At 42.3% G+C, this 17,203-nt stretch overlaps 1 protein-coding gene across 1 annotated transcript in view; it reads right to left on the bottom strand.

Annotated features, from left to right (window-relative positions):
- The window catches only part of SPTY2D1 (SPT2 chromatin protein domain containing 1), a 554,228-nt gene that overhangs the window by 219,883 nt on the left and 317,142 nt on the right, over positions 1–17,203 (bottom strand). Inside the window, exon 4 of the mRNA XM_069623793.1 lies at positions 10,815–10,977. Within this exon, the coding sequence (XP_069479894.1) occupies positions 10,815–10,977 (163 nt within the window). The remainder of the gene's footprint in view (positions 1–10,814; positions 10,978–17,203) is intronic.

Raw genomic sequence — 17,203 nt, 5'->3', positions numbered from 1 at the left:
GAGCCAATCACACAAGAGTGCGACTTCAGTTACCAAGGTAACTCAGTCAAGGGTGCCTAAACCCCCTCCCGCACCCCCTGTGGTACCCAGACAGAGTGGCACCACTTTTGGAGGCTTCTGTGGAGAAGCCCGCCAAAAAGTGGAACAAAGGGCTTGACTTGGGTTGGAGTCACAGAAGAGAACACAAACGCCATTTTAGAATCGAGTTCTGGCAAAAAAAGCCAACCGGTGAATTAATATTGAATAAATAAACCAGCGGTATGTTCGAGGCTATAAGAATTAAATAATTAAAAGTTGGTAGCCTCGAACAATGGGAAAATCCCATAGAGATATATTCGCGGTCGAACATAAAAAGTAGCATCCACTGCCACCAGCCAAAACTCGATCAGGGGGGATGGAGACGTACCCCCTCGAACATCAGACCCTGGGGCAATCGAATTGCCCCGACCAGTACGTCCACAATATGATGGTTTGTACTGGTTTCTGTTCATAATTTGGGACTAGTAAAGCCAATGGTGACTTTACATGCCATGGGAGACAGTAGTCAGTCCCAGGGTATGGAGTCTATGTTGGGGGGGTCGCTACGACACCCCTGGGTTACGGCACTGAGGGTGCTGTGTAACCCACATAAAAAAAAAAACACATGAGACCCTATGGAGTAAAAGACCCATAGCCCATAAAACACATGGCAAGTTAAACGAACACCTCAAATCATGTCTAAGAGTGGGAGCAAAAGAATCTCACTCTTAGCAGGAGAGAAAAAAATAACCCCAAAAATCCAGCAAAGCTGCTGGGGGACTCACTAGGTTCGGGAAATTAGCCTTACAGAGAATTCTCCCTAACATATAATTAATAAGAAAAACTAAGTTGCAATTGAGAATTAATATTTCTCAACAAATTATGCCTTTTTTTTCCAGTGAAAGCAAACCAGTATTGCACAATTGTATTTTTCACAATTCCGGTGCTGTGTGCATAATCATGCGTAGGCACATCATTTTACACTTATATTTTAATTTACACTTATAAAAACAGCGTGTAAAATGTTGACTATACACAGTCTAGTTTACATCCATTCAACATTGCAGTCAATGGGGTACATTACTCTAAATGGTCAGTGACAGCAGAGTCTTTTTTCAAGGGTGAGTGATTGTCATTACACCAATCACAGGTGTTCTACCCTCTCAAATCTTCAAGGCCACAATTAAAGCATCCAAAACCTCACTCTCCGGGAAGTGCAAGTAAAAAAAAAAAACAAATTAAAGTTGCATTGGTAATTGAAATAGAAACTCTGCAAGACCTGTCCCTGTGATAATCCAGATAGGTATTTAACTTTATGTAACGCTTCTTAAATGGTTCGTCCAACATCTAGGTACTGTGATTATTATACCTCAATCGATACTCAGTTAACCGAGCTCTGAAGGATGTTAGCCAATAAAATAGCTCAGCCGGTTGAGCGCTCGTTGCTGCAATCTCTGCGTGATCTGTAGGTTGCAGGTTCGAATCCTGCAAGGCCTTTCATCCTTTAGAAGTCGATAAATGAGTACCGACTTTGGTTTGTTGATAATTGTGATAAATATGTTCTATATAAGGCGCTTTGCCAAAAGCGCTATATAAATAACCATTTGACCATTAGATTAGCTATAGAATTTAGCATGGAGTACTTGCCTCTATGCACTGTTGTATCATACCGTTAGATAGTAATAGCTTCTGGAAATGAGGACTTTTATTAAACATCAAAAGACAATTCTGCTATCGAACCTCAAAACACACAATACAATTCATGTTTGCATTACTATGTAATTGACTAGGTTTTTGTGATTTCAACATTTAAATATATACAGGAGAGATCAAATAGCCAGGCCTTAGAGAAATAATGAAAGGTGCATTCTGTCACAATGCCGAAAGCTGTCGCATAGTAATGATTTCCATACAGTTTTTGCACACATCGGCTGGATGTCACATACATTTTACTCTCTTGCAAAGGAGAAAAGTCATTTTTACCCTCTTAAAATCAAATTTACTCTCAAAGTAAAAAAATAGGGAGTAAAATACTCCCACCTCAAAATCTTATCTGGAGAACTGGATAAGACACTAACTGCAAATGCCCTGCCCCTTAATTGAGGAGAGAACAATGAGTACTGGACCTCCAATGCATACCATGCAATACACAGCATGGCATAAAATAACTGGCATCACATCGCAATTCACTAGACAAGAATGATGAATTGCTTTTCATTTTATAAATCATGTTGCACTATCTGCAATGTACTTTCAGAGAAGGTGAGCATTGTTTATTATTTTTTTTACCAAGCTCCAGGACAGTACAGGGCCTATACAAAGGGAAGCAGAGATCCGGGCTGCAGGCTGACCCCAAAGTTCACTTTTAATGAGCACTTTGGCTGATGGAAACTGCAGATATGGGTGACTGCGTGGGAGCTTGTCTGTCTTCCACTGTAAATATTAGGAGGGATGCAAGATGGCACTAAACAAGTTAACCCTTTCTATGATCTGTCATTGCTGCCACCTCTTTTCCTCAGCATGTTTCTATTTCATAATTTGTTTGCTCACTTTTGCACCCTCCTAAGGTCAACCCCCTTTTTTTGTTCACCTTGCTCTAATAAATCCACCGACCATATAACTTTCTCCCTTGCCCATATCACTTCTGAGAGGCTCTTCATTCATCTATTTCTTTCTCACACATCTTGCTTCCTAAATCAATTGTCTAATTCCCCTCTTTTCGCTGTCCACCTCTGCTGAGCTCTATGTTCCACTCAGAATGCAATGGCCTTAAACATGATAGGATTTCATGTGTGCATGCAAAAGGCTGTTGTGTCATGCATCTGGAAGGATGTGAAAGGCTGAGTGTGCACATGTGTATTTTTGATGTGCATGCATGTGAAAACCTACCGTTATTTGTGCCTGAAAAGCTATGCTGCATATGAAAGGCTAGGTGTGCACATGTAAGGCTGACATCTGTGTGCATGTGAGAGACTGCATTGCTCATGCAAAGCGGCTGTGCCATGGTATATGTTGCTGTGGGTATTGTACATGTTACCCTTTGGACACCATCTTAATTCAATGACCGCACGGAAAGCTACGATTATGGTTAACCCATCTATTCCCAGGTTCTATAGTCCGAACCAAGCATGCAAAGTGTAGGCTAGTCTTTTTTTAATTAATGCACATGCCATGTGATGGGAACTTGATATGCATGCTGGCATTAAACTCATGACAAACGTGAACTTTGCTTTCTATTGAAAGTTGTCAGGTTTATAATTTAAGTGGATGTGCAATACATGAAGCCTCCCCTAATTTGCATATGTATTGACATCACTGGAAGCGATGATACAGAAAATGAGCTCATATGTAGCCTTGGATACTAAACGTGAATGTGATGGTAAGTTACATTACAAAACGTTATTATAAGTAAGCCACGAGACAATAAAATAACTTTACTGTGCAGATTAAATGGCATTATCATTATTTTATATGAAACAGTACCTTGAGTGAGCTTTTTTGTGTAGCATACACATGTCAACTGAATGGCTTGTGGGCACTTCTGTGAGATCAAATGATTTGCCAAGTTTCACACACTTGAATTGTGAAGCCGGGATTTGAGACCAGTCTGCAACATAAGGCCCATAACCAAATACCCTCCCAGCTTTAGTTGGTAGAAATAGTACTTTGGTTTTAAACAACACTCTTTGTAGAGATGTTTTGAAACTTACAAACAAATCAACATCCAAGCTAAAAATATATATAAATCCATGTTGAGAAGACACCATGGTTGTAGCTTTATTTACTAATTCTTGAATGGAAAATTACAAGAACGCAAAGTAATGTTAAGCTAAAAAATGTTGGTAAATGTACGTTTAAGACTTAGACACACATAAAAAGGTATTGTATGATAAGGTCACCTTATTGTAGTCATTGTTTGACAGAATCATGCTTGCTACTGCATATTATGTGATGGGAATATGAACGCTTGTCAGAAAAAATGGTTCATCAATGAACCACCACTAATTCGGAGCGTGCCATTTAAAGGCTCTGCCGACCGATAAGTGTGTGTTTATTTTTACATTTGTATAGCGCACTAAGCCCAAGAGCATCAAGGCACTGTTGCATGACCAGTTACTTAGAAAGTTACAGACATTGGGATAAGCACATCGTAATAGTTATTCAGTAAAGGTTACTGTGGTTTCGAAGCTCAGACCAGGTAAAGCGCCTGTGTCCAGAATTCAGGCAAACAGTAGTGTTTTTAGTGTTCTTCAGAAGTCCAGTAGGAGAGTTTAGCACGTAGGGTCGGAGAGAGGCGGTTCCAGTGTTTGCCAGCTGTGGCTGGGAAAATAGAGCCTCCAGCAGTGGTCTTCTTGAATTTAGGCAGAGTGATGCGGTTGGCTTAGGCAGCTCTGGGAATTATTGACTATTTGCGAGGCACTAGTGGGAAGCCCTGTTGAATTTGCAAGTGTAGCATTGTCTGGTCACATGTCCAACAAAAAGCATCCTAATTATAGTACCAGTGGCGAAACAAGCCTGCAAGGTCCCTAGGCCCTCTTCTGCAGTACAGGGGAAAAAAATGTCTTGCATGGGTCCTGATTTAAAGTAGGGATATAAAAATGTGCTAATCATATACGTTGAAATTGCTAATAAAAAATGTTTTATTAAGCAGTCTCGACTAATCAATTTTGCAAGACTAATTTATGCCTTGCACAGCATAATAGCAATGCACATACTTACATATACGCTGATTTTACCATCAGTAATTCCCAGATGAATCTTTGCATTTTACCTACAACTCGTGCTCAATCTACCGTTGGTACACACACACATTCATGAATTAACTTTATCATGCTAGCCACGGGATAACGCCCTTCTGACTATACGCGTTTATGACTTCTCCTAAGCCAATCAGAGCATGTCTCTGAATCGGCTACCTGGCCAATCAATAACACTTTCCTATATCAACACCACCGCAAAATGGCTGCCGGGAGCATCAGATCGCTGTGAACCCGTATTGCACACAGAGCCCCCACCCAGCCCCACAGGTAATCCTGCCTCCTTTGCGCCCACCCCCAGGATCCCCCCACTCACCGACCTCTACCACATGGCCACTTAATCCTGCACCCACTATAGCTAATGCACAGATTGCTGCACCCCAGTACCAGGGATTTATCAACTCTTATCTAAACAAGGCTCAAACAACACACTACCGTGTGGGAGCACTTGCCTGTCCACGTATGTCTCGCACATACCCCACGCGGTACAAGCAGTACCTTACGACCACACAAGGAAGGCTTCCTCTGCAGAAATATGGATCGCACCATGCCATTCCTAGGGATTAACTAACGGGTCACCCGTACATGGCAATGCAACGCGCTACATGAGCACACGCCCATATATGTCTCTCGCTCACCAACCCAGCATGGCAGCAGAGCCAACTCATTTGCCAACTCCAGCGCATCCCTGACCCCATAGGGCAGCCACCCACCCCGCTCCCCAGCGGACACCCAGCACAGCACAGTACATCTATCACGCCCAGCCTATTATTCAGCATGTTCCCTTTACGCTCTGGTCGTGCCATGGCACCAGCAGGGATCAACAACGCTTAAACCTACACTTCTGACTCTCATCGACAGTCGCGGTGCGCCTCACACTTGCCTGGCTACCCATCCCACAACTCAACTCCTGCTGATGCTAATGGATTTATATCATTAGACTGGGACAAGCCATCCCTTAACCACATTATGCGCACGACAAACGTGACCCTCGACTCAGCAATCCAGCGGTGCCCACATATCCTGATGACATGCTTTCCCCCTCTCTCTAGATGCTATCCAGCACCTTATTCAAGGAACCATTCTAATATTGCACGGTAAGAACCACTAAGAAATGCTTATACATTAAGCCTAGGCTCTACACCCACCTCATCTACCCCCATCTCCTTTTCTTTCCCGTCATTGGTGCAATTCTCAGCCTATGTTAACACTATTCAACTGGTTATCTTCTAACTAATAATGCTACTGTAAGTACATTAATATGTAAATATGTCACCTCACAACCAACATACACCACTTTTGTGTCAACTATATGTGTGCATATGTAAATTGAAATGTATAACGTCAATGCCCAACATGCCTAAAACTATCACATGCCAACTGATAGCAACTCACCACATCACCACCTCGAACCCTTGCACTTACACCTAATCACAGCCTTGATAAAGACCCATTGAAAACACGTGTTGGCTTTTTACATGCAAATGGCAACATCGTTGCCTTCAAGATCCGGGCAATCATTTGACATTTAAAGCTAAGCTAATAAGCACCTATAAGTTTACGGGCCAATTTATTGTCCAACATGAAGGCCCCCATGAAATAAGTGATCACATCTTCATCCAGCACCAATATCACCAGGGGTCCAACCCAAGTTTTTTCTTCCAACCCTATGGGACCACAGGAGCATTGTCCCTCAGGAACCCCGGGAAAGCAGCTGGAGGCATCAAGAGAACTACTACACAGAACACCGCAGGGATCCGTATTTCCATCAAGCTCCCCTTTCTTCAACATACATCACTAGCAAGTGGGCAGTCCGAATGAGGTCTAAGGAAAACGACTCAAGCCGTCACGTGATTTCTACCTCGAGGAGTGGTGTTTTACCTCAATGGGAATGTCTATCTTTACGGAGACTTGGTACTCCAGGGCGATAGGCCCAATGATCATCTAAGTAATTTCATGCAGCTCCGGCGTCTATCAAGGAAGGAATCAAGCCTATGACTGTAGTGTTCAAACACAGGTCAACATGCAGCACCGAAAGCCCAAGTGGTTGAGAGGTTCAACAGAAGGCAATGGTAGTTTCTCGCTTTCCAGGGAAAGATCAGCTTGCTCTGTGGACGTTGTTCCAGCTATGCCTGCGAGAGACTGTTTCCAGACTTTCTCTTCAGTGCTAAATGACAGATACCCATTGGCACCACAATGCACACAAAGTCCTTGGTTCTCTCTCGGAGATCTCTTCTGAGGTTAAGGGTCCTGGGCAGACCACAATTGCATGAGTTCTGGTATCACATCATGGCTCTCTGGGGAGGGTGGCGGGGGATGTCGGAACAGTGGAAGAAGCTGCTGTTCTTATCTGCCTCGGCTCTAGACATCTCTCGAGTAAGCAGTAATCCAGTTGCATGCCACTGATCAAATCCTTGTAGGAAGCAGGACGTGGACCCCAGGCTAGTTCACCCCTGAGGTCTTCACGCAAGCCTAATCTGAATAAAGTAAAGTGTGCTTCTTTTGGCCAATTGGCATTACCTTGTTGACAATCAAATAGTCTTTTCCGTGAGGTATAGGATAATTCTGGACCACCAATTATGAAGAAAGGCATTATATTGGTCCAATAGTGGCCTAGCATGAGTGACAAGTGGAGTTGCCCATGCCAAAGCACTTCCCCGTCCGGTGACTGATCCTGTAGACCACCTTAGTTCTATAAGCAGCACACAATGAAAGCTTGAACGTGAATTGTATGAGGCAGGCATTCAAGACCTACTCACTGAATCATTGTGGATCCCCCAAGTACTTCCCACAAGACAAGTCCCCAGAGGAGGATCTAAAGTGACTGACAGGCAGTAATCATCTGTTCCAAAGCCACTTTTTCTTGTCTGAGGGCTTGGACTTCGGCTGTAAGGGTATGAACCCCCCTCCCCCCAAACCCTAACAACTGATACCGGTCCATGTGTGTAGCAGGACTCTGTGCTAGAAGCCGTTGACGCCTTATTCTTACAATAGCTTGTATTACTAGGAGATTCTTGGTGCTTGTGTTTGGCAAGTGAAGGACAGACTTCTCGGGAAGCCACCACTCCAGAGTGAATACAGTCTGGACATATGACTCCCAAAGAAAGACACCATGTACTCTCAGGCAAAAGAAACACAATGGGTAAACAAAAAAAAACACTTCACCCGCTGAGGCAACAGTGTGTACACAGCAGCAGAGAAATGCAGGCTTAACAAGAGAAAGCAGCGGACTGAAGTCAAGCAGTAACGCAAGGAGAGGTGTGCAAGAACCACAGAAGGCAGATGGAAAGGAAATGGCACACAGAGGGTGAGAGGAGGAAGGTGAGAACTCGTACAGAAAACCTTCAAGCAGGGTAAAAAAGGTACTTGCCCAATAAGGAGTCTCTCAGTCCTGTGATGCTGGATATTTAAGCCTGCTCTTTTGTGCTTCTCTGCCGCATACGACGCAGAACAGAAAATACCCCACACATCGTGACCGAGCACCATCTTGGAATGGGAGCGAAGTCCTGTAGTTCTCAAATGCCTTGTAGAAGCCAGCAGCGGCAGAGCTGTTATCTACTCAGACATATCATAACATAAATCTTCTGCCATTACAAATGCCCTGAAAAGTCCAATCACATAAATACACTAAGATATGCAACTAGATTCATTAACCTGCTTAGCACTTACCAATACATCCTTTACATACATATTCTGCCCAGGCTCAAATCTCATCTCAGTAAATGGTCTCTGTAAAGAAACTAATTTAAATCTCCATAAACTGCTATTTCAGATACAGACTCTGAATAAGAAAATCAAAACTCAGCTGGACTGAGAGGCTCTGGGGCCTGGTGCTTAAGCCTGTTCATAGTATGCATGAAACCTGTAACATTAGACAATCAACAGGCTACAAAGCACTTGTACACTCCCTAGTACTGGACCATATAGATAAATCTTTGTATACTGCAGTTATTTTCCTTTTAGTGGTGTGAAGGCTAAGAGGACACATCGACAATGCTGGAAGAAGAGCCAGTACTAACAGGGGACAGCTGATTAGTTTAGCAACGATTTAAACAATCTGTTCTGCAAAAAGAGGAACACAATCACCTGTATTTAATAGAAAGTATAAAATAAATGTACGCAAACTATGGGAAAGTGGGGCAAGAAACTAGATGTTAAAAGGGCTGCAGGAATGTCTACAAACCCAGAGGTTGCAAACTAGTAGAGAAACCAAGATGAAATCCATAGACAAGGTCATAAAAAGTATCTTAAAAATGCCCAGGTGGCCGCTCATGGATTCAAACAGTCTTGGAGATGAAAAGAATGTAATGAAGTGTCCCCTCGATAAATGAAGGCTTAACAGTTCCTACAAATAAGCAGACTAGTCCATGTGAATGTCCTTAAGTCATCAAGGTTTCTTGAACTGAACTTCATACAAAGTGAACGTGACGTGCCCTTATGGGGAAATACTACTCCTCATTCAAGATGGCACATTCTGGAACAGTTGAAGTCCCTACACAAGCACAAATGGAATCTCTGCATGCATGCCCGTAGTTTGAACCTAGGAATTGTAGTTCTTCTCATGCCTTAGCAAAAAATGTGACATGCACAGAATGTTACTCAAAGGATTCATGAAGATCTACCACATCTTCTGAATTCAGTTACTGAGAAAATGACCAGTTATCATTGGAAACAATGATCACTCTTGAAGCAGGAGCTACCAACCAGGGCATACAAAACAGATCCAGTGCCGATAACAGAACACAATTTGAGTCTTAGATACCCATAGTCATTAAAACTAACTCTGCTGAAAGAGCTAGCTGCTGGGTTAAGAAAAAAGTGTACACAGGATGCTGCAACTCTCAAAGCACCCCAGCACATAAAGGAAAACTAAGAGAATGCTCTCCAAATTCCCAGTCTGCAATGTTCGAGATAGCAACCTGAAATCCAAGCTGCACAAACCATTGCAACAAATGGAAGTGGGTGTGAGGAATACAGAAAAAACAGGCTTCTGAGTCTCTCTCTCACGGCTGTATATGATCCCTTAACTTGTGTTCATTGGTAAACAAGTGTATCCATTTTGCCGCATGAGCCTTTCTCTGTGCATGTGTTTGACTTGTACTATTATTTTGCTGGACGTCACCCCCAGCATCTACTTCATTACACAAATTCCCCTCACATACATTATCAACTTTTTGCCACTAGAACATTTTATATTTTTTATTAGCTTTCCGTTGCCAATACCTGTATTTTTAAACCATAGCAAAAACCAGCCACCATCCTTTTCCCACAGTCGTCTCTTGTACATTGAGTTTCTAACTTTTTTCAGTTATTTCTTCCATATGCAAAGCATGCCAGTTTTCGGACCCACATACTGAAGTAGTCATCACTCCTCGTTGGGTCAGACTAGGTGTGCACGTATTGGTAAAGAGGACCAAACCTCATGCTACAGTGAAAGTTCAAAGAACTGAGAAGCCGCAAGTAGGCAGGCACATGCATGAACCAATCCGTTTACCGGGCAGTGACTGAGGATTATAAATGGAGGTAGTGAACTACGACCTCAAAGCTAACCTGGCTGCGGAGCAGAAATTCACATTGGGGTGATAAGTGAGCAGTACATTGGAAGCATGCTCTTTTTAATCCTGTTCATGCAATTATTATGATGCTTCTTCAAAAGAATAAGAAAGTATTAAGGAACGCAACTTTGTGACCTGCAGGATAAAATAGGTCACAAATAGTGAATACGCTCTGGTAGCGAAGTGCACATCTTCCACTGAATGCAGATAAGAAGCCATTAGACTGTGTAGAGACAAGGGGAGTACATGTTTACAAGGTTTGCCCTCTTGGGCAGCACAGCGCCATTTTAGGATCCTTTCTACTCCTTACAGGCAACCAGACTGATGTATTCTGGGAACTCCCAATTTAATGACAGCTGCTAAATTCAAATGTGTGCGAGCATGCAATGTAAAACAGCTGTCAATTCAAGAGGTAGATAAAAGCAAACTAAGTTACAGCAGTGTAGAAACAAATGTATTCTTGTGAGAAAAAAAAAACACATACTTGTTCCGGTCATATCCAAAGATTTCTCTAATGTGCTTCGATATCTCATCCTGATCTTCTCCTTCATCATCGATGAAATCGTCCATTTCAGAATCGTATTCGTCATCGTCATCATCTTCTATCTTCCTTTTGTAAGACATTGTTATAGGAGGCTGTGCAGGACCTGCAGATAACCAGAACGCACATGCCCAACACATACACAAAAATATAGTTAATACCCATGTTACAAGTCAAAGAGCTATATCATAAGACATAATGCAGCCCGAAATGGGCATCAATTACTTTGCTTCCAACAAAAGTTCTCGGATTCCTCTTCTTCCTGTATGGTAATACTAGTTTAAACAGTGAAGCAACAGCACAAATAACCTCTCGCAAGCCCTCCTATGTGCATTTCTAAATCACTTGGCTAGGAGGCAGCAAGGATCACTAACTCTTAACCTTTTTTCTGCCTTGACACAATGGGAAAATCTCACATACAAGCTACACAGACATCCACAACAACAATTTCAAGTTAAAACACTTGCCAGAAATCCCGACACACACATTAGGCCAAGTTTCTTACAAACAGACAAAAACATGGGACATCAGTAGCTCACATCGCCTTGGACCATTGAACCACAAATAAGAAAGCATTGCATAATTCAAGGTTTAGCATAAACCTAAAGATCCCAATTTGGGCACTGTGACAAATGAGCTCAATAACAATACCCTTTCATTATCTAAGCTGTGTGAATTTATTAATATTATTATTAAAACATATGTAATTCCCTCCAAATCCATGACCATCAGATCTAGACTAGGCAGAAGTGGTTCCTCGAGCCACCAATATCGCAGTGGATGTCAAGTGTCATGGCCTCATGGAACAACCGAAATGCAGTGCCGAGCCCACTGTTACACCATACAGATGCAATTAGAAAATGGACTTGGGCGGTGTCGCAGTCTATGCAAAAACCCTCAGTTACCAATAACCACTCCCAACAAAAAAGCAACAGCACAAGTAAGATGCATGAAGCAAACAAAGATCACAGAATACAAACATAATATGTATTTGTTTTAGAGCTTTGTGAAGTTTGGTATGTTGCTATTCAGTCACTCCTAAATGTAAATCAATAAAATAATTTAAACAATTTCTCCTGTTAACACAAATTAATTCCTCAACTGGGGAGAACATGCATTTTCAAGTTCTGGGCACTACAGTCACATTTAGAAGAATATGACAAACATGTTATTAACTCTTAATGCAAACATCATTTAGCACTGCAGAAAAATACAAGTGCAAGTTAAGGGGATAACAGTGAAACATTGTTTTCTTTGGGAAAGTCGAATATATATGAAAGTCGCTGCATACTACATGAACATGACCAAAATTAATACATACAACCCCTTTTTCACAGGGCTCATCTCAATTAACACTCTTGGGTAGAATAGGTTACCCTTAAGTGGTGATTTTCCCAAAATTATGATAGCTTTTTGGTAGGCTACCACTGCCCCAGTATAATCTGAAATGGACTTTAAAAAAGCCACTACAACCCACAGTTGCAGCTTGGGGAATCAACTGACAGCATCTAAAGAGTAAAGTGGTTTATTTTTACAAATAATGGTGCCTGGGTTTCAGGGTAGACAAACTAAGGATGTGGGATTTTCAATAAAATCAAAATGGAGAAGTATAAGCTTGCTTCAGGACCTTAGTCTGTCGATCCATCCCTCTCTTCCCTTCTGCAGTCCTTGGGATTAAGTGCCCAACACTTCTCGGCATCGCTGAGTGATCACTCTGTAGTTGCCTTTCGTTGATGGCAAACCCCACTAGCGCCCTTTGGCCAGGTGCCAACATTCAACACTGGCGTAGTAGCCTTCCTACGCCCGAGAATGGCAAGGCACAGGCCCTGGGGTGACTTTGGTAGATTCTACAACAATCTCTGCCAGCACTAGATTTGCCTGGGTGCTTCTGGACTTTGTCACGCTCTGCTTTTCCAGGCCTTGAAGACACTCTGCCCTGTCCTCGAACATGCTTTTCTCCCATCATCTCCTCTCACTCATTCACTCAATAGGGTCTACTAAAACTTCTCTGGATGCTTCTTTCCTCTTGCTTATTCTGCTACTCATGATCTTTTTTCAAGACCTCCGTCCATTCTCCTTTAGTCATGTTCTTCCAATTTCCTCCTTTCTTTCCTCTCTCCATACTAAGGTATACAGGTATGGTTAATTCCTGTACTTTGTCTCGGGAGGATAGCTCAGGGGGCAACGTGCTCGCCATGGAAGCAAAATGACATGGAGCAACACAGGTTGGATCCCCGGGTCCGCGCTTAGAAACCTCTAGGTATTAAGCGTTTTATAAATAACCTATCATATCTATTGAGGTGAAAAGTTTAATTCTCAGCTCATCTAGGTAAAGTAAAGTCAAAGGTGGCCTTGGAGGAAAGTGTACTGTATTGCAGCAGGGTGGGGAATTATCTTTTTAGATGTGGGCAGGGAGGGTCCTTGCCTCCAATCAGTAACTATTGTCCGGAGCACTTTAGATCTCCCATTACATGTACAGGAAGCTTCTCAAGTCAGGTTTATTGCTTTCTATTCTGGGGCATTCAGATTTGTATTTCTATCATAAAGGGTAGATTTGTAAGTTTAACACACTAAATACACTAAAACACACACACACACTCTCTCTCACTCTTGTACTCACTCACCCATTAACCTGCCACATCTACTTGTATTGCATTCTCCACACAGGAACACACACTATAACATTCCTACTCATTCCCCCACCAGTCACTGACCGACACACTTCTCTCACATCCACTCACACTGCATTCTCCACACAGACACGTACCCATCCAGAATATTGAAACACACTATAACATTCATACTCATTCCCCCACCAGTCACTGACCCATACACCTTCCATTCACTCTCACTGCATTCTCTGCACAGGCACCCACCCAGAACATTCAAACACACACACTGTCACATTTCCTCTCATTCCCCCACCACTCACTGACCCATAGTACATACATACATCTGACACACACCTCACATTTTTTTAAGCCTTCTTACCTGTTTTTCCAGGTTCGGTCGCACTCCTGCACTGCCTTCCTGGCAACCCCCGCACTTGGGGGGGGGGGGGGAACACGCACACACACACCACCACCCCCCCCACCCCCCACACCCCATCCGCCCCCCCCACCCCACCCCACCCCATCCACACCCCCCAGTTACCATGTGTTTGAGATTGGAATCCCATCTAATTCACTGCCGACAATTACTCATGCATCTACTTATATCATAATGTTCCCTATACCTCAAACCCATCATATCTTCCTGATTTGTTAGTTCAGTGCTATCATATTTGTGCTTCTCCATCCCCCACACGTTTTGCCCGGATTCTTCTATCTCCAGAGACTAAGTCTGGTAACCATACGTGCAGGCAGGTTACCTTAACCACATACTCTAGTTGGATTGTAGCTGGAAAACCTCTGAAAAATGGGTGGGATGGGAATTGTTTTTCATCACCACCACCATCAAGTTTTTATACAGCATGGCATTCCCCAGCAGAAGGCCTCCCGTCGGTGTGAGCAAAATGGACAGGGCAAATGGCAGGATGGTTAGTTTCAGGGGCAGTTTTTCAGGGGCTTGCAGAAGACAAGGTGGGTCAGTGATGGAGCAAATCCAAGGAAGCAGGTGGTGCCAGAGCTGGTGAGTGAGGAGGGAGAAGGCACGCCCTTCCGAACGTGAGCTACAGAAGAGAACCAAGAGAAGATTGTCCAAAGAAAAACAGTTTTTCCGAGTAAACAAATATGCAGTGCTCCAGATAAGATTTTGAGGTGGGAGTATTTTACTCTCTATTTTTAAATTTTGAGAGTAAATATGATTTTAAGAGAGTAAAAATTACTTTTCTCCTTCACAAGAGAGTAAAATGTATGCAACATCCAGCCGACGTGTGAAAAAACTGTATGGAAATCATTGCTATGCGGCAGCTTTCTGCATTGTGACAGACTACACCTTTCATTATTTCTGGCCATTTGATCTCTCCTGCATATATGTAAATGTTGAAATCACAAAAACCTCACCAATTATATAGTAAAGCATACATGAATTTGTATTGTGTGTTTTGAGATTCGATAGCAGAATTGTCTTTTGATGTTTAATGAAAGTCCTAATTTCCTGGAGCTATTACTACCTAATGGTATGCCCATGTAATCATACAACAGTGCAGAGAGGCAAGGACTCCATGCTAAATTCTATATCTAATTTAGTGGTCAAATGGTTATTTATATAGCTCTTTTGGCAAAGTGCTGTACATAGAACATATTTATCACAATTACCACCAACCCAAAGTCGGTACGCCTTTATCGACCTCAAAAGGATGAAAGGCTGAGTTGGACTTGCCAGGATTCGAACCTGCAACCCACAGATCATGCAGAGATTGCAGCAACGAGTGCTCAACCAGCTGAACTATCTTATTGGCGAACATCCTTCAGAGGTCGGTTAAATGAGTATTGACTGAGGTATAATGATCACAGTACCTATATGTATGAGGAACCATTTATGAAGCGCTACATAAAGTTAAATACCTATCTGGATTATGACAGAGACAGGTTTTGCTGAGTTTCTATTTCAATTACCAATTTAAATTTCATTTGTTTTTGTTTTTTTAACAGTGCTTGCACTTTGAGAGGCAGGTTTTGGATATTTTATTTGTAGTCTTGAAGATTTGAAAGGCTACAACACCTGTGATCAGTGTAATGACAATTACTCACCCTTGAGCAAAGACTCTACTGCCACTGGCCATTTATAGTAATGTACCCCATTAACTGCAAGGTTGAATGGATGTAAACTAGACTGTGCATAGTCATCATTTTACACACTGTTTTTATAATTAGACTGTAAATTAAATTAGAAGTGTAAAAATGATCTGCCTCTGTTATGCACTCAGCGCCGGAACTCTGAAAAATACAATTGTGCAATACTGGTTTGCCTTCACTGGAAAAAAAGCAACTTGTAAACTAAAAAAAAAAGAAATCTCAATTGCAACTTAGTTTTCCATTTTATTAATTATACAATCATAAAAGTCTAGGAAAACATGCACAGTGCTTCTGAAGCTGAATGGAAAGAAACCATTCCTTTTATCAGTGTGCAGGTTATTTTTTTGAAAGGCTTCAGAGAAAGACATTCTGTTTCAGGTGGCTTGCAATTACATCCATGCAGATAAAAATCACAAGAAGCCTTTTTGTTTGTCAAGTAACCTGACCTTTGGACTGCCCTCTGCTCTAAACCTGTGTGTAAATGTACCCAGAAAAATAATAAAGCTGGCGTATTTACAAGATGTTCATGCGTAAAAAGGCCTAGTACTCGCCTTATCTGGAGCCCTGGCTGGAGGTTAGCAGTCAGGAAAGATGGACAAAGGTTGTAGGTCTTTGTGTGCCATGCAAATCGATGTGAATTTGAGGAATTTGATGTCTGGAATCCAATAGAGGATAGAGGAGGAAGTGTGATCAGATCTGATTCTTGAACGTTGAGGCAGAGAGTGGCTCAATCAGGATTACATTTTGGAGTACATTTAAAAAAGCACATTTTGAAGCATTGATTCTGTAAAGCATGGTTGTTTTGTTTGTAAGCGCAGATATTGGGATATGAAAGGTGCGCTATATGAAGCTATTGGATCAAATTTGATCCATAAAGTTTAAAGCAGTCAGCAGAATACACAAAATGCTGGCGAAATACAAAGTGTGGAACACAATCAGCACCAAGAGCCTGTAATGCCCACCCACTACAAAACTACATCAGACCACCAATCACCTTCCAGCCGGACCACCTCCTTTGCGATCCTTTGTCCACTCTAATCTTCCTAGGCTATTCTGAAAATAATGTTACTTCTTTTTTCATCCCATCCCCTTTGAACTTTCTAAGGTGCCCAGAGACCCTCTAGGTAGGGACACCTCTGTGTAAAAGTTTAAATAAAATAATTATGTTGAAAATAAAATTGTGAGGATAATAATAGGTAGTGCGCTGAGCAATTGTAATACTATTAAACTGCACTATACTATATAACCTTACCAGAACAATATTTGGACCATATAACCCTTTAAAAGCACAATGGTCCAAGGTGCTCTGTCCTACACACACAGTCAATGACCACGGCTGAAGTGACTGAAAACTGTGACACTATCTCTAGCGCACATAGGGCAGTCTGTGGCTCTGGAGGGATTGAGTTGGGGCATGGCCTCCAGCCATCCCATGCTCCTCCCACCATTAAAGCAAAAATTGCATAGCCCCACCTCCTGACTCTGCAGGCCCAGCAGCCAAATTTGGCCATTTACATTTTCTTCTGATGGCATGGCTTCAATTGGAGATCAGTCGCCAACAGATTGCCTAATATCTCCACTGTCTCTCTGAAG

This window comes from Ambystoma mexicanum, chromosome 11, assembly GCF_040938575.1.
Source record: "Ambystoma mexicanum isolate Mex_15411 chromosome 11, UKY_AmexF1_1, whole genome shotgun sequence".
In the NCBI taxonomy this organism is placed as follows: Eukaryota; Metazoa; Chordata; class Amphibia; order Caudata; family Ambystomatidae; genus Ambystoma; species Ambystoma mexicanum.
The sequence above is the reverse complement of the archived record's forward strand: the minus strand, read 5'-3'. Positions and strand labels throughout refer to the sequence as shown.